Below are 21,731 nucleotides of genomic sequence, written 5' to 3'. Positions count from 1 at the left end.
GATTCCTAATTTTATGATCGTATTGATAAACATTTAATATTCAGAGCAAATACCTATGGCACCTTATTAATCAAAGTTTAATTGCACGTGCTGATGCTAATTAATAATCTCCTTCCCCTCCTCATTTCCCAATAAATCAAGTTAATTTTCAGTTTAATTAATTCTACCAGAGGATCAGCAGTCATTGAAGTTAATTCTCTGAAAATAGCAGACATAACATTTAAGTTTTGCTTACGAATAGTTTAATCGAGATTTTCGATGCTCGTTTGAAATTATATGGAATACTCACTTGGTTTTTATCATAATAAATAATACGAGCAAACGAGCAAGAGATTATACCTAAATAATCAAAGATAAAATATAATAAAATTTCTAGGAATTATAGAACTAAATAATTAAAAATATTGAGAAAATAATTTGTATCGTGCAAGAACAAACTTGGATAATTAAACGAACAATTATTTCTTTGTACGAGAAGAGAAGTCTGTGAAAAGTTAAGTTCTCTCAATATTGAAAAAATTCCTAAGTCCCTTCTCGTGGTCTCTTCTCACAGATGTTTGAATCAAGATTACGACATTCTTGCTTTTTCTCGTTCCCCAAGTGAAGATTAAAATCTGGACCGGCGAGAGCAGTTGGACCATCGCCATTTTTTTTTTTTTTTTTCCCCTGTAACTTTATACCACGGGTCATTTCCATTCGACGAACACGTGGCACATAAAACTCGCGAAATAAATATTTACACGTAAAAAGAATTTGTCGAACGAAATCGCTATCAAACAATCGTGAATATTTTGAAAACTTTGATATATGGCAATTTTGTCTCCTTTTTTCTTCTTTTCTTTTCAAAAATAAATCAAGAGTATTATTATATTCGTTTAATGAAATATTATACGATACGTTTCAACGTGATTTAAATGTTAAAGATCGTTGCTAATATGAAATGATTATTCTTGTTAAAAAAATTAATGGAAAGTATTTTTCATTTGACTTAAGAAATTATCATATTTCTATGTAAATATTCAATTCGTGAATATTATCAAAATGAAATAACTATGATATAGTAAAAATTCTATACTCACTTCTATTTTCACTTCTATATCTGTAAATTAACGACGGAATTATCTACAAATTGTCTCAACGCTTCATATATTTCATCCGACTATGGAAATCAAGAGAGTGTTTAACCATTCGTTAAAACGACGCACATAACCTGCTCAAGCATTTAAATGAAAATGCCATAAACGGTGTTTCCGGATAACATAGAGAGTCGTAATCCTTAAAACAAAATTACATTAAATAAGTAAATTTGATATTAAATGATGATTATAAAATTAAACATAGATACTTACTCGATTTTGATGTACATATAATAAAAATTTAACTTTTGTTATTCAAATACGTACACGAATGGATATGCATCACTATTAATTAAATAAGAACATATTAAATAAAAAATTAAATTCGTTTAATAGAATAGTATAATTATATTTACGTGGTTCGCTATTAAGAATAAAATTGCAATGATTGAAATTAAAACTAAATTTCAATATAAAATTATATACAATTATTTGTTTAAATCTAGCCGAAAAATATCATTCGTAAAGAAACTCGTATATATAATTATATTGCATTAAAAATTAAGATACATTACAATTTTGAAAGAAAAATAATGAAAATGTATTCGATTGATATCTCATACTTTGTAATCACGCACCATAACCACAAATAGACAAAGAGATCAAATAGGATAAAAATTATTCAGAAATAACTAATTCAGATTAACTAAATAAGATAAAAATTAGGAAATCAGCGCCATCTCTAGAGGACTATAGATAAACTAACATAAACAAGGAGGAATAGTAGAAAAACGATAAAGATAGAATAAGAATTAACTGTTAGCGCCATCTCTGTAAAATTATTCAAAACATAACCTCAATTTTTACTCTACCTTATCTTATAATTATAAATATATCACACATATAAAATTGAATAGACATGACATCCTATGAAACTTTATGATATATGTTTTAAAATATCAACTTCAAAAAAATTCAAAAAAGTTTTTTATATTTATTATGTTATCATGTCTAATATAAAATTAAATTACTCAATAGTAATTTAGTAAATAACACTTATATATTTCATAATTTTAAAAATTAAAACGAGAATGTTAATATAATTTCTAAATGAAAAATATAATAACAGCTAATTCATATTATTTCTTTAAAAAAATAACATAAAGAATAAATTAATTCATAATCAAAATAATTAAAAACAATTACAATATTTTTTATATTTTAATACAATATTATACAATAGTATCACCATTACTACCAACATTAATTCAAATTAAATATTAAAAATTAGTAATTTATTGTTGCAATATTAATGCAATTGAGATTTACTAATTACAAATAAAAAAAACTGCTAAAAAAAAATTAAATGCACATGATCGATAATAATGATTATAATGTTTATTGTCTATACAGATTTCAAGCACAACGTTCATTTCAAATCTATTTCGCGATGATTGTGAAATTGAAAAAATGATGATGAATAACCATCGAAAATGGCCAATACGAATCAGCTTCACTTTCTATTTTTCACATTATTTTATCCTTTCTCTATAAAACATAATATCTAAAATCTATATATATAATTTATATAAAACATAAACTATGATCGTAGCATATATATTGAAAATCCTTTTTTTCGCTTATAGTAATTTCATAAAATTAACTATTTGCATTAAATAAAAAATTAAATCTTTAAGATAAATATATAAATATAAATAAATTAAAATAAAATAATAATCTAACTTAAATCCTATTTTAGAAACTCATAATGTAAATTAATGACAACTCTAATAGTCAAATAAATGAATAAATAAAAAAGAAAATTATTTAAGAAATTATCACCTAAAATAATATTCAATAAATAATCGAACAAAAGTTAATTTGCATAAAAATCGTCGGATTATTTTTTAATTGTCATAATGTGTACAAAAACTATCAAACTCGAATATTACTTTCGAAGTTTCAATCAAACAATAACATGTTGCAAAGAAATTTAATTTCGATAATGATTAAACAAATACATATCACTAAAACAAATTAAATTTATTAATATATAATTAAATTTAATAATTGTAATATATCGATATTCTATTAATAAAAATTTTAAATAATTATGTATCTCTATCAATAAAATGCAACAAGATGTTACCTGTCAATTTTCAACTGTAGACTGATGACGTGCGTAGTATGATGCACATTGATTCGTCTCGTTGTTAGATCTTAGCAATTTTCTGATTGGATAGAACAATGCAGTTTTTTATTCATTTTAGCCGCGCGAAAATTGAAATTTTATATACTGTACTGTATTGTAAGAAATTAATTGTAAATTTCTGTATGTTACAACATACAAAAAGTATCTTGACCTATTTATATTGAAATGCATTTTATAAAAATATTCCAATTAAAAATATAATGAGAATAAATTATTATAATTAATTTAATATAAAAATAATTCAAATTAGAAAAACTGAAACATAAAATTAAATTTTTTGTTTCAAATTATTTCAACTTTAAAATTTAAAATAAAAATTGATTAAATCAGAAAAGAATATAATTTAAGACAAACGAAATCAAAGTAGATATATAAAATATATAAAGAAATAAATAAAATAAATTGAAGAAAAAATATGATGAAAGAATTTAAGACAAAAAACTAAAAAAATAAACTAAAATAAAAACTAAAAATAAATAAAAAAATTTGTATCTTACTCTAGATCTTAATACTAAAATTAAAATAAATCATATAGTGATTGAAATTGAAATTTTAAAGTCCATCTGCAAGATTATGCCATTATAATATTACATTTTTTATTAATATTATTTAATGTATATCATTAATAACAAAAAAAAGAAGAAACCGCAATTTTATAATGTTTAAAAATATTTATCTGAGAAATATATATCATAAATGAATCTGTATACAAATCTATATACAAATATTCCAAAAAAAAAACTTATAAAAGTATTAAGTTAGAAAAAAAGAATTTCTTAGAAAAAGAAAAAACAAAATAAAAATATATATAAAATTACAAAATATTATAAATATTTTATATATAAAAATATATATTAATATAGATATATGTATATGTAATATGTTTGTATAGTTTATACATAAGTACTCAGATGCTAAAAATTATATCAATTGAAGTTTGGTTTTATTTATAATATGTAAAATTTTATACATATAAAATAAAAACGATGAAAAATTATAAATGACTCCTTAATTTCTGTAATAAGAAAAAATATTACATAAGAAATCTATTCTATATTTCGTTTGTGGTATTAATTTTAAGTGAACTGTTTACATTGCGAAAAAATTATCCTCAGATTAATTTAAATTATATATATATTTTTATGAAATTTACAAAAATATATAATTTAAGAAAAGTTAAGAACAATTTCATAAAGTGTATATAGTGATAAATTAGATTAATATTTTTTTTATTTAAAACGATATTTAAACATCAAACAGCAGACATGAAAGAAGGACACAACGTGTCCAATATAAAAGATGATTATATTCATGAAAATGGAGAGGTAATTTTATAACACTATATATTTTACATAATATTTTAGTATTATTCTTATTGAAAATATTTTCATAGTATTATTAAAAAATACACTTTATGTAAGAGGTTAAGTGCGTGTTCAATAGAAAAATATTTAATCTTTTAACTATATTTGAAATTTTATTTCAATAGTATGATTTTACACTTTTATAATTTCATTATATTTTTTAATTCAAGAAATTTCATTGTAATTTATATATTATTTATATATAATTTATATATATATTTTATATACAATATTGTTTGATATGAATAAAAAATCATAATATAATAAAAATATAGTTAAGAGGTCAATATTTATATAAAAATATATTTATACAAATATATAATTTAAATTATAACAGAGCATTTTAGATTAGCATAAGTTTACTTATGTAATTGTAATAGGCTGTAAATACGGTTAATACAGAGGAATCTCCAGCAAAGCAGAAATTGCGTGGATGGCTAAATCGAAATTTAAGAATAAAAATGACAGATGGCCGTGTTTTAATAGGTGCATTCTTATGTACTGATCGTGATGCCAATGTGATTTTAGGATCATGTTCAGAATTTCTATCAGAGGACCACACAGAAGCAAGAACTCTTGGTTTAGTAATGATACCTGGTAGACATATTGTAACAATACATCTTGATGCTTGAGTAATTGTGTTTGTTTTGTTTGAAATTAACTATAGAAGTTATTATCTTTCATTTTCTTTCTGAATTATATAATTTTATTTCTGTATTTTTTAAAATTTATATACATAATAATATGAACTAGATTTCAAAAAAATGAAATATATAAGTAATTTATTTTTAACATATTATTTCTGTTTATTGTATAAAATCTTAAACATAAATTTTAAATTATAAACAAAAAATATTTTACTATATTAAGTTAATTTATTAATTTTTACTTTATCTGCAGACTTGGTATCTGTTTTATTAGCTATAAAAAAAATAAAATAAAATTAAAATGAATTAACTTATCTATTACCATTAATTCCATTATACTTACAATTTTTAATGCATTCTTTTTGCACATTACAATATTCTTGTTCAAGTACCATAATATGGTTAATTTCTTTCTTTATGTTTCTTAGTGCATCATCTATTCTTTGAGTAAGAGTAAAAGATAAATTATCCATTCCAGACAAATAACTTATTTCTGAAACAGCTACTGCCATTTTGTGTACATATTCAATATATCCTGTTAACTTCTACAAAAATATATTAAACATATTTTTTAATAGATCTAATAAAACTAATATAAATTTATTTTATTTCTTCTTACAGTTAAGATTTCTTTTTTACTTTGTACTTTCGATCTCAGTTCAACTATCATATCCCAATGTGTATCATTAACATTTAATTCTAAAGTTTCTCTTGAAAGAGAAATTAATTCATTTAATAATGCCCTAAAAAAATATTTTTGTATAATTTTGATGACATGATAAATTTATTATTATTATCAAATATTTATTAAATAGTTCTTCAATTTTTACGAGACATACTTATATTCATTACTTGCTTTCATTATAGCTGTATATGCAACAGTTAATGATTGCGTTGCACTGTTAACAGCATCTATGGTTGATTGTTGAATCATATATTCAGGAGTTAATTTTTTTATATCAATAGGTTCAAATTGTAATTTATCATCAGCTGTTGGTTTGTTAGTTTCTGGCTGATTTATATATGTAGAACTTGTAGCATACTAAACAGTAGAAAAAAGTATTAAAAAAGATATAAAAAAATTTCCAAAATTATTTATTAAATAACATTCAGAATGTTACCAGAATAGGTCCAACTCTTTTCAATAATAATTGAAAAAATTGACGTAACGACATGATTTTTAATAAATAAACGTCCCTAGAAAAAATTAATTTTGGAAGCTAAAAATCGAAATTATTCATTTTTTTAAATAAAATCATTAAAAACGGGGTTAAGTTGCATGTTTCATAATTATTTTGAACAACACAAGTCAACGAGCGATTAATAAATCACAGAAAATTAATTTTTGATTTACATATTCAATATTGTAAGATATTTTATTTTTATATATCAAAATGCATTAAGGAATGAAGAAGTTAATATACCAAAACAACTTGTATTTACTCGTGAACTTTTTTGTACTATTTTCTCGCGACTGTGGAACGATCTAGCGACACAACACGAAATCAAATTTTAAACTATAATATGATTTTTTTAGATTATTAGTATATTTCTATGATCATGTAAAAATTAATAATAAATTTTTATTTTCTTTTCAAAATACAATTAGTAATAATAATATTGAATAAAATATTTCAGAATTTTTTATTTTAATTGTTATAAATATTAAATAATGTAAGTTTATTACATTTACATATATAATATAATTAAATTTCACAAAATTTAAAATATCGAAATTTTTTAATGTATTAAGAAATAAAAATAATAAAAAATAAATCATATATCAATAATAATTATTTTCATATTATGTAAAAATAAATAAATAATTATAAATTATATTATTTGACATTGCATATAATTGCAGGAAGACTTTGCATATTTTCTTACAATTATTAAATTTAATATAAAATGTGCTAATAAAATAACATCAATTTTTTTTATTCTTTTGTTCATTGATATCCTACACATTGTTTTATTCGCTCAAAATAATAATTTATATAAATTAGATTCATTTAATCAATTTAGAGAAATTTTTAAGAGAAAAAAATTATTTTGCATATAAAATGCAAATTGCATATTAAATGTATAAAAAATGCATTTTTTTTAAACAAATAACATTATAAAATATGGATTTACCTCACTTAATATAATTCATGACATATCAAATTACATATATTTGATTATATAATTAAATACGTAATTATAAAAAATTATATTATAAATGCAGTGAGATGCGTGCATGTATCATATGTATATAAGATGCTATAAAGTTAGGCATTTTATGGCTAGGATTAATTAATTAGGAATGTAAAAAATAGTAACTGTGAAATTTAAAAAAAAAAAAAAAATAAAAATAAAAATAGTGTTTTTTTTAGAAAAATTGTTATATGCATGTGTAATTATAATGCTTGATGTAAATATAGAAAATCAGTTTTAAGTTAAACGTAGAGCATATTTAAGAATAAAATATGAAAAGTATCACAATTAAACATTATATTCATAGTAGATAAATCCGACCAAATAATATAATATATATGTATCATTTGTTAAATAATAACTTCATTCTGATAATTTATTCATTTAATAAATGTATTTGATAATAATTGTTTAAAACTATTATTGTTTAAATTTACTACTTGGCACTTAAAAAATGATTTTTTTTGTATGGTCGGTTTTTTTTTTTTTTATTCTTTTGTATGCAAAACATCATGAAATAATACTCTTATTTTTTTATATAAAAAATGAATTAAATATTTCTTATTAATTTTATACAAATATATAAAATTGAATAAAATAATATAATATTCAGATTTGCAAAATAATTCATCTAGCCAAAATGACACACAATTTTTCGAATTTAATTTACATTTCTAAATGCATTCATAAATCTGTCCTAAGCATAACAAATTGTTTAACTTATTATACAAATAACCGAGATACTACCGGTCAATAATAAAAATCACACACTTTTAGATAAATCTTTTTTTAAAGTTCTTGATGTATTTCTTCTTCACTTTTATGAACAATCTTAGGTTCATTATTTTTTGATGAGTCCATTGATTCTGTTGATTTTTCTGAATTTAATGACTTTTCATTTTGTACTTCTGCACTTTTAAGATTTTCATTTTGAAGGTTTTCTGTCTGAGATTCAGGCTTGGAATCTGATTCTGGCCCTTCTTTTGAATTTGTTGCAGTTTCATTTATGCTTTCTGTATGATTTGTAATAGATTCTTGTTTTGGTCTCCATATTTTTGCTTTATTAATAAGATAATTCACTTCCCTATCAAGTAATGCCATTTTATTTACAATATCACGAACTTTATATTTCACAGGTTCATATAGAGCTGTCTCAGTAAAAGATTTAACAATTGTATTGTAATATTCCTATGAAAATAATCATACATTTATATATGTAACAATATAATAATTATTTATCTTATTATTAAACTGTAATAAAATAATTTACCTGAGTTTCATTAATTACTTTTTCTAATGTTTCTATTTCAATTTGAGTAAAAATTTCGCTAGATAAACTCAAATTACGCATATTATTTAAAAACGTTGTGCTTGCATTTAACATAGATGTCATGCCTTTTAATGCTTCTGGGCGCTCTCGGTGTTCATAAACACGTTCATATACATCATTAGTAAGTTTCTGAAGATATGATAATTTTTCTTCGTATATTTCAGCAGTTACACTGAATCCATCTTCATATAGCCATTCAGAAATTTCAGAACATGCTTTCAATATGCTTTCTGCTTCTTGAGATGTAGCAACAGTAGCATATTCTTCAGATTCTAATTTTTGTTGGGCATCAATTATAAATGTTTCTAAATTATTCAAAGCTGTTTCACGTTTTGTTTTTTCAAAATCATATACATCCAAACGATGCAATCTAAAATGATATTTAATTTAATGGTTAATAGAAAATATGTAGAACATGTATTTTACATAAAGTTATCATGCAATTATTTATACTCACTTTGCTTGAGATTTAACAAGTTTATCTCCAGAAAGAATTTGTGATCCTAACTTGATTTCATCAGCTTTAATAGGTTCTTTAATTGTTACAATTGTAGCCTTTTTTTCTTTCTCTTTTTCTATTTTTTCAGTTTTATTTACTATTTTATTATCCTCTGTAATCATACTATCATTTTTCTTTTTCATTTTATCTTCTGTCTCCTTTTGTAATTCAGAATATTCAGATTCTTCATGAACTGGTTTTATATCTTCTTTTAATGGTTCCTCTGATTTTCCTTCTTTGTCTTCTAATCCTACATTTTTTAAATATATTTATTTTAATATTTCATTTATATTTACAAAAAAATTAATAAAATAAAATTATATAAAATATGTTTTGCATAATTTTGTAAAAAAAAATTATAACTGATAATTTAAATTTATTTTTAAAATATACTTTATATTTTATCTAAAATATTTTATAAATGCTTGCAAAAAATGGTTATATATTTAAAAAAAATTATTCTAATGATTCATTTTTTCAACTAAAATTTTAAATTGCTGAATTCATACATATTTAACAAAAAAAAAAACAATTATTGTAAAATAAATATTAATAGCAATTATTATAAATTAGTAAATAGTAGCATTTTTTGCAATGCATTCTACGCAAACCTGCAAAAAGTTTACTAATAGTTGAACCAAGTATTGAAAAAGTACTCTCTTCTTCATCAGGAGCTAAACTTGATTTTTCCGATACTAATTCTACATTCACCAAATTCAATATGCCACTTTCATCCATAGCAAAGTGTGCTTTAATGCCTTTACTTTCTGCTCCATCTTTAAGATGTTTATCTAAAGCTTCAGTAATACCAGATAAAGTTATTGTAGATAGATTGAAATTACCGATAGCACTAAAATTAAGACACTATAATAAATAAACATAAATATATTTTAAATAATAACTATTAAATATACATACGCTATTTCATTAAATGGTAAATAGTCTAATTCAGCATAATTAATATGAAATTGAAAATTTTCTGTATACTTATTAAATGTAATAATTTTCTTTTGTGGATAAGGATTCATTTTATTAAATAATGATTTTTTTACCTAAAAATATCATTTTTTGTATAATATTAAATTTTGATAAAAAAATTTAAAAAAATAAAAAAAAATAACAATATATACAATATATATATACAAATATATAAAAATAAAATCTTACTTGTTTTACTCTATTATTAACTGTTCTATCAAAGACAATATGAATGGGAAACAATACAGCATCTTTAGTAATAAATTTTTTTACTTTAAATCCTTTACTAAGATCTGCAGCTTTATATACTGCTCCTAATACAGCTGCTTCATCTGTATTAATGTTTTTAGACAATTCAATTGTTAAATATTGACTTAGATGTTCTTGTATCTTTGGCATTCTAGTAGCAGCTCCCACTAATACAACTTGAGATATAGCATCCATTGTTAAACCTATAAAATTTACATTAATTTGTGATATAATAAATATATTTTAATTTAATTCATTTCAATATACCTGATGTTTTATGTATTAATTTATTTCAATATACCTGATGTTTTTAAAGCAATTTTAATAGGATTTGTTACTCGCTCAAATAAATCAGTACAAAGTTGTTCTAATTTTTCTCTGGTAACTTGTAATCTAAAATCAACTTCATCTATTAATCCTTCAATTTGGGCAAAATGATCTGTATTTGCACTTAATACATTCTTAACACGACCAGCTTCTTTAAAAAGTTTTGCCATTGCTCTTACATTGCTAAATACAGAATTTTTTGTTTTATTTAATGCATCAAATTCCTTTGCTAAATAATGTTGCAATCTAATTTGCACTTCTAATCCTCCCAAAGTACGATCATAACCCACACCCAAAATGGTAACATGTGGATTAGTTTCAATAAATCCCTTTTCCTTTGTTTTTACATTTTGATAACTGACAATTGTTGCAGTTGTACTGCTAGCTCCCATATCATAAAACATTACATAATGTGCAGTGTCATTTATTTCTTTACTACGAAAAATTCCATAATTTAATGCAACTGCAGTATAATCATTAATAAGTTGTAACACTTTAATTCCTGCAAGATCTGCAGCTTGCATAAGAGCTGTCCTTTCAATTTGATTGAAAAATCCTGGAACAGTTATTACTGCTTCACTTATCTTTTGACCAGCTGAATTTTCTGCAAATTCTTTTCCTTTATGCAAAATTTGTGCAAGTAATTCTTCTGGAGTATATGTAGTATTCTCATCTAACCTAAATGTAATTGTTTTACGCTCTTCATCAGATATAATATCATAATACGGAAATCTTTTTTTATAAAGTTCTACTATAGGATTATCTATATATTTTCCTAAAAGATCTAAAATATAAGAAAAACTATTTTGTGGTGATCTAATTCCCACTACTTGAGCATCTTCTCCAAAACTTCTTTCTCCATTTCTAAATGCAATTGTAACTGGTGTTTTTCTCTTTGATTCTTTATTTAAAGCTATTTCCATAGGAACACCAGGCTACATAAATTATTAATAAATAATATTAACAAAATTTATGAATAATAAAATACATTAATAGTTTAATAATAAAATGAAGTTTACTTACTGAAACAATAGCAACTTTCATTGATTCACTACCTATATCAATACTCATAACAGCAATGCCATTGCTATGGTCAATAAAAGTTACAATAGTAATCAATAATAACCAAATAATGGACATATTTATTCCACTTGGTTTCATCTATAATTTAAAACATAAAAATATATATTATATTTAAATTTAATTTTTAAAGATATTTATTAAATATTTTAACTCATGAAATATTTTTAAATGTTAAATAGTAAAAGAATAATATTTAATAAATATTTTTCATAATTAAAAAAATTTTAAACAAAAGAATATAAGTTTATTTAATAAGAAAAATTTTCTATAAAGAAATTCAAATTATAACATATACAGTATCTAAAAAAATTTTGAAATAAATATAATAAACATAAAATTATTGCAAATATTATAAATAAGAAGAAATCTTATAAAACAATTTATAAGAAAATTATGTATAAATCTTCGTAAAACATAATTATGTGAAAGATAAATTTCAATTACACGAGAACTTCTCTAAAACTGTCAAATTTGGTTATGGTAACAGAAATTAAGAAAAAATCTCAAAGAACTTTACTCACTTTTTCGTCTTTTTTTAAAAATATTAGTCTGACGACAAAAGAACTACTGTTCTTAAACCATTAGGCATAGGTACACGTACGTTCCAATTTGTTTAAAGCAAGAAAAATAACGTACACCTCTTTCATCAAACTGAACAAGAAGCATGTGTTTGTGTGGCACGACGGGATTGGTAAAATAAGATGGAAGAAAATGATCATATTGGTCCGCGCTGACAAATCAAAACGAATAAACCGCTATTCCATCCCCACTTTATTCTAATAAGATAATTTCGAAAAATCAAAAATTTACAAAAAGATGCTTTATTTTCTATGATTATTAATTCTAATAATTAAAATATATTTACTGTATTAAATAATCATTTTTATTTTTATTTTTAGTAATAATTTTTAGTAATAAAAAAATAGAAATGAATGATAAGCAAAAAGAAATTAATAAATAAATGTAATTACAATTTATTTAATCAATTAAAATATATTTAATTTTCAATCATTTAATATTACATCAATAAATGCAAAATTTATTACATATAAATATATTATTAATTATATTAGTGTTTGCAATAAAAGTGATATTTATATATGAATATTTATTAAAAACAAAAATCTTAAATTTTAATTCTATTTATCTTAAATCTTATAAAACTATTAAAAAAAAATTATTATTTTATTAAGCAAATTATCTCTTTATAATAATATAATATTTATATAATAATTAGAAATAATTTGCTATGAATGATTAATATGAATAAACATTTAAATAACTACTTATATGTAAATAAATAAAAACAAAAAGAGTTTACAATTTTATAACTAATATAATTATGAACTAATATAATTCACAGTACAATGTATGTAAGTATTTGTTCCTCAATAAGTGTTCTATTTGAAAATAAAATAGAACAAAAAACTTATGCACAAATATGTAAAAACGCTTATAATGTACAAATATTGAATAATCTCATAGTTCTTCTGATCGTCCAAATTTATAAGTAAGAGATCCCAAGAAAATAAATACATTTTGTAAAAAAAGACCTACACCAGGCCAATGATGTTGAGCTCCTGAAAAATTAAATTAATAATAATAAGATGATAATCATATTCATAAATGATGTATATTATTATAATTATAAATAATATACAAACCTACAGCTACAAAATCTGCAAATAAAATCCAACAAGCTGCAATAACTGCAGCAAATCCCATTACAAATCCAATAAATAACCAACCTCTTGCACCTCTAGCTCCAAGATAACCACCATTAAGTGCATCACCTCTCATTTGTGCATTCGTTACAGAATTTATCCTAAATTAAATAATTATTTTTAATTATTATATATTATTGCCAGAAATATTATGATAAACGTAAACATTTTCTTACATAAATAAAGATATAGTTCCAAATATTCCACATACATGATATGCTTTTGCCATTTCATTAGGATACTTTGCATGAGCGTCAATAATAAACCACCATCCTACAAAAAACTGAAATTGCAAAAAAAAATAATTATTTTATAAATAAATGTAATATAAATATAAATCACTTGACAAATAAAATTATAATAAGAAAAAAACATATATTTTAATTATTTTAATTATTATATTAAAATGTATTTATTTAATAAAAATTATTTAATAAAAATAATATTATTACAAATAAGTAATAAAAATTGATATGTTTTAGAAATAATTAAATTAAAAATATATTATACTGTCAGTTTCATTTAGAATAATGTAAACTTCAATGTTTACCAATGTTCCGGCGAACATAGACACCAATACATTTCGTTTGTTGCCTATTTCGAACCATACGCATGTTGAAGATTGTAAACTTTCCAAAAAAGATGTCATTTCTCAAAATTCACAATAAAATAATTCAGAAATCTAATGTTACGATTAAACAGGTAACCTAAATAACAAGTATCAATCACCAATATCATCACACAAATATATATATATATATATCAACCATGGAAAAACTACAATTCACGAAAATTATTCTTAAGATTGTAAACTTCCTTTAATATTAAGAATTTTTTGTATTATATTCATCGTAATATTATAAAGTATTTTATCTTATAAAGTATTTTTATATATAATTTTTTTTTAATAAAATCATATTGTTAAAATGTATAATAAAAATATGAAACATTTTTTTTCTTTTTTGTATAGTGTTATAATTCTAGTAACATTTTCTTAAGTTACATTAAATGTAAAAAAATAAAAAGATAGAATAAATTAGCACATGTTCATAATATGTATTTAAACTTATCATCAAAATAAATATCTTTATAAATATTTTCAATAAAAATATTCAATTAAATAAACCTTAAATCTCTATAAAATGACATTGGATTTAGGTTTTATAGAAAAGTGTGAATCTTGGCAAGTAGAAAGTAGATTTTTTCCAAGTAAAGTCGGAGGTAAACCAGCTTGGCTTAATTTAAGAGATATACCTGGAGAAAAAGATTTTCATTGTGAATATTGTAAAGAACCTTGTATTTTTTTATGTCAAATTTATGCACCATATGAAGATAACGAAAATGCTTTTCATCGAACGATTTTTATTTTTATATGCAAAAAAATGGAATGTTGTAAATTAAATAAAAATGGAAATTTAAAAGTATTCCGTTCTCAATTACCAAGAATAAATGAATTTTATTCACCTGAACCTCCAATAGAACAAAGTAACTGGAGAACTGACATTAGTATGTATGTTAAAAACAATTATTTTAATAAATTTTATTAATGATTTTTAATGATTATTATTAACAATTTTAAATGATTGAAACATATTACAAAAATAATAAAAAATAACTTGAGTGATGATTTTAGGTGTAAATAAATGGGTAAAAACATGTTATACTTGTGGAATATTAGCACCTAATCATTGTTCTAAATGTAAAATTGTAAATTATTGTTGTCGAGCTCATCAAATTTATGATTGGAAACATGGACATAAAGAAATTTGTGATGGTAATCAAAAAATAGTAAGAATGAATAAACTCTTATTTCCTGAATATGAAATAGTTATAGAAAGAGAAGATAAAGAAGATACAAATAATTCAAATGATTTGATTAAAGAAGAAGAAGAAATTAAAAAATATGAAACAATGGTACAAAAAAATGAAGCAGGAATTTTTCAAAATGAAGATGTACAAAATGAATTGCTAAATATGGCTAATCAACAAGAAGATGAAACATTTTCTAAGTTTCATACAACTATTAAAAAATATCCAGATCAAATATTAAGGTTTTCATATTTATTTTCCTTGCTTTGTATTTCTTGATTTTTTTTTATTATTTATATATAATAAATTTTATCTATTTATAGATATGATAGAGGAGGCAATATTTTATATATTTCAGGATCTAATAAAATTAGTGAAGTACCAAAATGTTCAGAATGTAATGGAGAAAGACAATTTGAATTTCAGGTGAAATAAAATATATATTTTATTTTTAATATAAAAATTTTGATATAACTAATAGGATTATTTTTTATAGATTATGCCTCAATTATTAAATTTCTTAGACTTTGAAAATACATTAAAATGTATTGATTGGGGTATTTTAGCAGTATTTACATGTATAAAATCATGTATGCCTAAAAATGGATATAGCTTAGAATATATATGGAAGCAAGATATTATAGAAAGTAATCTTAATGAAAAATATTCAAGAGAATAATTAAATTGTACAATAAAGTAAAAAAAATTATGAATATTTTATAAAATAATATTAATTTGAAATATATGATTATTTTAATAATACTTTAGTTTCTATATTCTATATTATTATTTCAAATACATTACCAACTAATAAAAAATCCCTTAAAATAAAGTTATATTTCAGTAATTTATTTAATAAAATTAAAAAGAAAATTTTAAAATATTATAAAAATAATTAATAACAAAATAATATAACTAATAAAAAACATTGTCAACAAATATAGAATATTATTAATATTAAAAATATTCAACAATATTAAATAATATTAAAATAATACTTATATGTAGAATATATAATATTATCATTGTGAAAAACTTAATATGTAAAAAAAATATATGGATATTATTTTATTCAATTAGAGCCATAATTTTAAACTGTAAAATAATAATAAAATAATAATAAAATAATAATAATAAAATAAAATGTCAGAGATAAAATTAAGTTTTTTAATGATGTATCATGTGATTCATATACTTCATTCAGAAATTTTACATTTAAATAAAATATATAGTATATTTATCTTTAAAAATATCTTAATAACAATTATATATATATATATATATATATATATCAATGAATTATTTTTATAATAAAATGCATTAAAATATAATTATATTCCCAGAATTCCCTAATTTATTAAATACATTTTTTAGTACATATACTAAGTTATTGTATATATCAAAATTTTATTTTTTTCATAAAATTAAAAATAAATAATTAGATATTTAAAAAATTAGTTATTTAATAAGATTAATATATGTATTAATATATGTATTAAATAACTTAAAATACTAATAATAAAGAGTAAAATAAAATTTATAAATATTAATCACAACACTTAATAAATTAGATATTAAATGCTTTCTAACAATTTTTAAACAATTTCGTATGAAAAAATAAAAAAAATATATTATATATAATTTACGAATTATATAAATTTTTTTCGAATTATATTTTCTTAATTTAATTTATCAATGTTCATTCATTCAACAGTGATTCTTATATTTATTTATTATTTTTTATATTATTACAATCTAATAATTATTATAATTTTAAACATATTGATATTAATAATAATTTTATATGAAAATATAATATAAAAGTAATGTTGTAAATATATCTTTATGTTATTATATGTGAAAAGTATATAATAATATATTATAGATAAAAATATAATTTGAATTAACTATACTGATTAACGTAGTTCAATTGAGTACCTCTATACGGAAGTGACAGGAATTGCGATTGGTAGGGTAGCGTTATTTTATTACGTGTCATATACGCAAATCTTTTCTCTATTGCTTGAGAATTCCAAAAACGAGTTTTTGGGAAGTTTTTTAATATTTGATTATCTTAATTATATACATATTAAAGGTATTAAAATTTATATTTTTATTTAAACAGAATAAAATACAAGTTTATTATTTTGGTTTATTATTGTAAAGCGCGTGTATGTTAATAACATTTAAAACTGTCACAAACATATGTAATATAAATATATTTAATTTACTTTATTATTTTTAAAAAATAAATTCAATAGTATAAAAGAATATTTGCAAAGAAATAATAAATATTAAATTTATAAAAATCAACATTTTAAATAATATATTAATAGTAACAAGGATTTTGACTCAAATGATAGAAAATTATAAATGTTAAAAAATTTTATCAATAATATTTTCCGAGCACTTAGAAACTTTTTTATTAATATTTTATCATAATTTTATAATTTCAATTATAATACTTTTATATTAAAATATGTAAAAAAAAAGTGTAATAAATTCATTTCAATATTTTTTCATTAATATGCATATTTTATTTGTAGCAGAAAGATGCGTCAATTGAAAGGAAAAACAAAAGAAACAAATAAACAGAAGAAAGAGAGAAAAAAGGAATTTCTGGAAAATAAACAACGTGTTTTTACGGTTGTGTTACCAACAATTGCTGCAATATTTGTTATAATAGCAGCATACGTTTATGTTAAAACCCGTCCGAAAGTTGTTGAGTATTAATTGGCGTGTGTTCATTATTAATCATTAAAATACAATACCAATGTATTTCAAGAATGCTTGGACAGTTCCTTGATACATTTGTACAATTAAATAAGAATTATTTAAATAAGAAAGCAGATTTGAATGCTGCTCATATGATACTTCATTCCTAACATTTAATAATCAAATATGAACATTGTGCATTAATTATATGACTTTTACAAAATATTTTTCATGCTAAATGTTATACAATATTGAAATATATATATATATATATATGTATATGTATATATATGTATATATATATATATATATATATCAATTAAGGAAATATAATTAAGACATTTTTATTATATAAATAGAAAAAAATATTTGTGCTATTATTAAAAAATTTGCCTAAAAAGTAGTTAGTTTCTAAATTTATAGATTAAATTGCTGTTTATTGTATTTTTCAAATGTAACTTTATAAAATGTTAATCAAATTATTCCAACATAAAATATGATTCCAAGAATGTTGTTGCAATTTTAGCATAATACAAATTTTTTTCATATGAATTATTTTATATAATTCTATGAAATATCTAGTAGCTTTATTATTCTTTGAAAGAAAAATAAAAAAATGTTTTATAAAATATTTGCATAATAAATATGAATATAAAATAATTTTAACATGTTCCTATTATTTTCAAAGTTATCTAAATTAAATGAATATCAGCTATATGTATTACATGTATTATCATGAATGTATAATCAGAAACCAAAAAATTGAGAACCCCTGAAACGTTACACCAATAGAATTTTAACACGAATATAGATATATTTATGTACGTGTATTGAGCTTTCAGTTTCTATTTCTCTATAGATCGAATACTTTGTTATTTTAAAAATGAGAGAAAAATTTGTTTATTTCTCATTTATGATTTCATTCGTAATATTTTTACTTTGGACAAGTCCTGTGAAAGGTATATTAATATATTTATTTTTATGAAACGTCAAAATTATATATAGTAGTGTATATATTTTGAAATATTTTTTTTTTTTTTTGATTAAGTTACTAAACTATCACATTTCATAAAATTTTTATTTGAAAAAGATTTCATTATTATAGAATATTTTATAAATCATTAATCATTTAGTTAACCTATTTTCATTTAAAATAATTAAAAAATTGAATTTCTATTTTAAAACTAATCATTTTAATAAATATTATTTTAATATATGTTTCTAAAAATTCATAATTCTAAGAATTTGTATAATTTAATTGTACATTTTTAAGAAAATTTCATTTTTAATTTAATTTAATTAAATAAAAAAGTATATATGTATATAGCTAAAGGAACACAACATGTGACATGCGGTTCTACATTAAAATTAATGAATGTAAATTATAAAGTAAGATTACATTCTCATGATATAAAATATGGAAGTGGTAGTGGTCAACAATCTGTAACAGGAACTTCAGCTAAAGAAGATGGAAATTCTTATTGGCTCGTAAAAGCAGGAACAAAGAAACAATGTACCAGAGGGTATATTTAATCATTAAATCATTTAATCATTTAAATATATTCTTACAAATAATTATAATATGCAATAATTATAGGATACCAATTAAATGTGGAGATATTATAAGATTAGAACATATAGCAACAAAAAAAAATCTACATTCCCATCGTGTCAGTTCACCACTTAGTGGTAAACAAGAAATATCTGCTTATGGAGATAATAAAGGGGAAGGTGATAATGGTGATAATTGGCTTCTAATATGTCAAACTGAATTTTGGAGAAGAGATGAATCAATTATGTTGAAACATGTAGATACAGATACGTGAGTTTTATATTTTTATATTATATGTATATTATATGAGAGTTATATTTTTATATTATATGTAAAAAAAATTTCTTAAATATTAAAAAATTCTGTTATTTTAGATATTTAGCAGTAAGTGGAAGAGTTTATGGTAATCCCATTACTGGACAAACTGAAGTAGTCGGCGAATATTCCTCTAATTCTCCTCATATTGAATGGATGACAACAGAAGGAGTATTTATTCATCCTAATGATTTTAAAGCTCAACATCATATTCATACAGAATTATAAAATAAATTTTTTAGTATAATATAAAATTTTTCTTGATAATAATAATGACAATTATAACAATGAATTAAAAATTATATAAATATTTTATTAATTTGTTTCTTTTCATTATCTTCAAATCAATATCTAATGTTTTATATTTTTGTAAAAAAATTTTTCAAAAAGATTGTATATTATTAAAAAATTATTATATTCTAGGCCAAATAAAATATTTTTTATTATTTTTATTATAATCTTTATTATATGTGTGAATCTCGTAATGGAAAATAATATATTATATTTATAAAAATTTATGAAGAATGCAATGATTTATGATTCATACAGAAGTATAAATATGTAAATGTATTAGATGTATATGATATTTATTACAATATAATATAATTTACATAATTGAGAAATGTATTTTATTGTATATACATTGTTTATGTGAAAAGTGCATAAATATATTTTTTTATTTGTCTTAATAAATTTCTTCATTTAGTTACATTTATTATTATTATTAATTATTATTATATTATTATTATTATATATGATAATTTTAACTATTGTAATTATTTGACGATTTTCATTCATAAGATTTATTTTTAAATACGAATATATGTATTTTAAATCTTGTTTCCTTCTCTATATTCATGTACAATTTTTGTTTGTAATTTTCTTGTTATTTAAATAAAGTTGTTATTTAAATTAATTGTTTATTATTCAGTTCCCGACGGAATGTTTACGATTGCAACATTCTTTATAATAATTGCTAATAATTATTTAATGACGAAGAATTTTACATTAAAATTGATATAAAAAGCTTGTCTATAGTTGTAGCTACAAGATGCATGCTTAAAAGTGCAGAAATTTTCAGTAGAAAACAAGTAATTAAATAATTCTCAATATAGCGTCTTTAATGTATTAGAACATATTAGAACATATGATGGGTTAAATATTAATAATTAAATAATTAAGAATAATTTTACATTAAAATTGATAGAAGAAGCTTGCCTAAAGTTCTAGCTACAAGATGCATGCTTTCAAGTGCAAAAATTTTCAGTAGAAAACGTGTAATTAATGAATTTTCAATATGGCGCCTTCAATGTATTAGAACGTATGACGCATTAATTATTAATAATTAAATAAATAAAGAGAATTTCTTATTAAAATCGATATGAGAAAGTTGGCTGGAGTTCTAGCTTTAAAATGAGATTTCAGATATATCGAAATTTTAAATAGAAAACGAGTAATTAATGATTTTTCCATGTGGCGTTATTTTAAATGTTCTCTGTCCTTCTCGCACAATATTGCGTTCCTTCTCTATGATTTCGCATACCTCCTTGCATGTCATGTTATGCTAGTAACGAGTACGAGCTTCATGAATCCAAACGCGAGATGGCACCACTAATATTTTCTATTTATTATCTTTTCCTAAATTATCGATAAAA

At 21.2% G+C, this 21,731-nt stretch overlaps 7 protein-coding genes across 18 annotated transcripts in view; 3 read left to right on the top strand and 4 right to left on the bottom strand.

Annotated features, from left to right (window-relative positions):
• Nucleotides 1–1,937, bottom strand: part of LOC551706 (unconventional myosin-IXb) — an 80,667-nt gene extending 78,730 nt beyond the window's left edge. For 5 of the 11 annotated variants that reach the window (XM_016914568.2, XM_026443125.1, XM_026443128.1 and 2 more), the window contains exons 1-6: nt 1,652–1,936; nt 1,350–1,421; nt 1,080–1,275; nt 457–672; nt 290–339; nt 54–198 (exon numbers count right to left, since the gene is read on the bottom strand). The gene's annotated coding sequence lies outside the window, so the exon portion shown is untranslated. Of the gene's footprint in view, nt 1–53; nt 199–289; nt 340–438; nt 673–1,079; nt 1,276–1,349; nt 1,422–1,651 lie in introns of all 11 variants that reach the window. The other 6 variants (XM_016914569.2, XM_026443129.1, XM_026443131.1 and 3 more) reach the window with 6 other exon arrangements.
• Nucleotides 1,938–4,343: 2,406 nt separating this feature from the next.
• LOC724241 (N-alpha-acetyltransferase 38-B, NatC auxiliary subunit) lies at nt 4,344–5,288 on the top strand. The gene is made up of 2 exons (XM_001120034.5): nt 4,344–4,613; nt 5,033–5,288. Exons 1-2 carry the CDS (start codon nt 4,554–4,556, stop codon nt 5,282–5,284), a joined length of 312 nt encoding a protein of 103 aa, XP_001120034.1. The 5' UTR covers nt 4,344–4,553; the 3' UTR covers nt 5,285–5,288.
• A 126-nt stretch (nt 5,289–5,414) lies between these two features.
• LOC100576140 lies at nt 5,415–6,812 on the bottom strand. The gene is made up of 5 exons (XM_003250432.4): nt 6,421–6,812; nt 6,139–6,341; nt 5,919–6,042; nt 5,643–5,844; nt 5,415–5,573 (listed from the first exon to the last, which is right to left on the bottom strand). Exons 1-5 carry the CDS (start codon nt 6,472–6,474, stop codon nt 5,518–5,520), a joined length of 639 nt encoding a protein of 212 aa, XP_003250480.1. The 5' UTR covers nt 6,475–6,812; the 3' UTR covers nt 5,415–5,517.
• Nucleotides 6,813–8,136: 1,324 nt separating this feature from the next.
• LOC551763 (hypoxia up-regulated protein 1) lies at nt 8,137–12,669 on the bottom strand. 2 transcript variants are annotated; one of them, XM_624150.5, is made up of 9 exons: nt 12,483–12,669; nt 11,902–12,039; nt 10,853–11,813; nt 10,492–10,754; nt 10,243–10,376; nt 9,936–10,174; nt 9,283–9,574; nt 8,766–9,195; nt 8,137–8,683 (listed from the first exon to the last, which is right to left on the bottom strand). In XM_624150.5, the coding sequence occupies exons 2-9, from the start codon at nt 12,037–12,039 to the stop codon at nt 8,285–8,287; spliced, it is 2,856 nt and encodes a 951-aa protein (XP_624153.3). In that variant the 5' UTR covers nt 12,483–12,669; the 3' UTR covers nt 8,137–8,284. The 2 variants fall into 2 exon arrangements, with proteins under 2 accessions (XP_624153.3, XP_006564557.1); XM_006564494.2 differs by having other exon boundaries at nt 9,981–10,174.
• Nucleotides 12,670–13,277: 608 nt separating this feature from the next.
• Nucleotides 13,278–14,443, bottom strand: LOC551794 (transmembrane protein 50A). Its single transcript, XM_624179.6, has 4 exons — nt 14,236–14,443; nt 13,862–13,968; nt 13,626–13,786; nt 13,278–13,541 (listed from the first exon to the last, which is right to left on the bottom strand). Exons 1-4 carry the CDS (start codon nt 14,332–14,334, stop codon nt 13,441–13,443), a joined length of 468 nt encoding a protein of 155 aa, XP_624182.1. The 5' UTR covers nt 14,335–14,443; the 3' UTR covers nt 13,278–13,440.
• Nucleotides 14,444–14,672: 229 nt separating this feature from the next.
• LOC724151 (programmed cell death protein 2) lies at nt 14,673–16,261 on the top strand. Its single transcript, XM_001119907.4, has 4 exons — nt 14,673–15,191; nt 15,319–15,736; nt 15,818–15,920; nt 15,991–16,261. Exons 1-4 carry the CDS (start codon nt 14,828–14,830, stop codon nt 16,171–16,173), a joined length of 1,068 nt encoding a protein of 355 aa, XP_001119907.2. The 5' UTR covers nt 14,673–14,827; the 3' UTR covers nt 16,174–16,261.
• A 2,660-nt stretch (nt 16,262–18,921) lies between these two features.
• LOC551844 (stromal cell-derived factor 2-like protein 1) lies at nt 18,922–20,695 on the top strand. The gene is made up of 4 exons (XM_624229.6): nt 18,922–19,168; nt 19,537–19,732; nt 19,807–20,031; nt 20,136–20,695. Exons 1-4 carry the CDS (start codon nt 19,093–19,095, stop codon nt 20,302–20,304), a joined length of 666 nt encoding a protein of 221 aa, XP_624232.2. The 5' UTR covers nt 18,922–19,092; the 3' UTR covers nt 20,305–20,695.
• The last annotated feature ends 1,036 nt before the right edge of the window (nt 20,696–21,731 follow it).

This window comes from Apis mellifera, linkage group LG10 (genome assembly GCF_003254395.2).
Source record: "Apis mellifera strain DH4 linkage group LG10, Amel_HAv3.1, whole genome shotgun sequence".
Lineage (NCBI taxonomy): Eukaryota > Metazoa > Arthropoda > Insecta > Hymenoptera > Apidae > Apis > Apis mellifera.
Note: the sequence above shows the minus strand (reverse complement) of the source record. Positions and strands in the feature narration are given on the sequence as shown.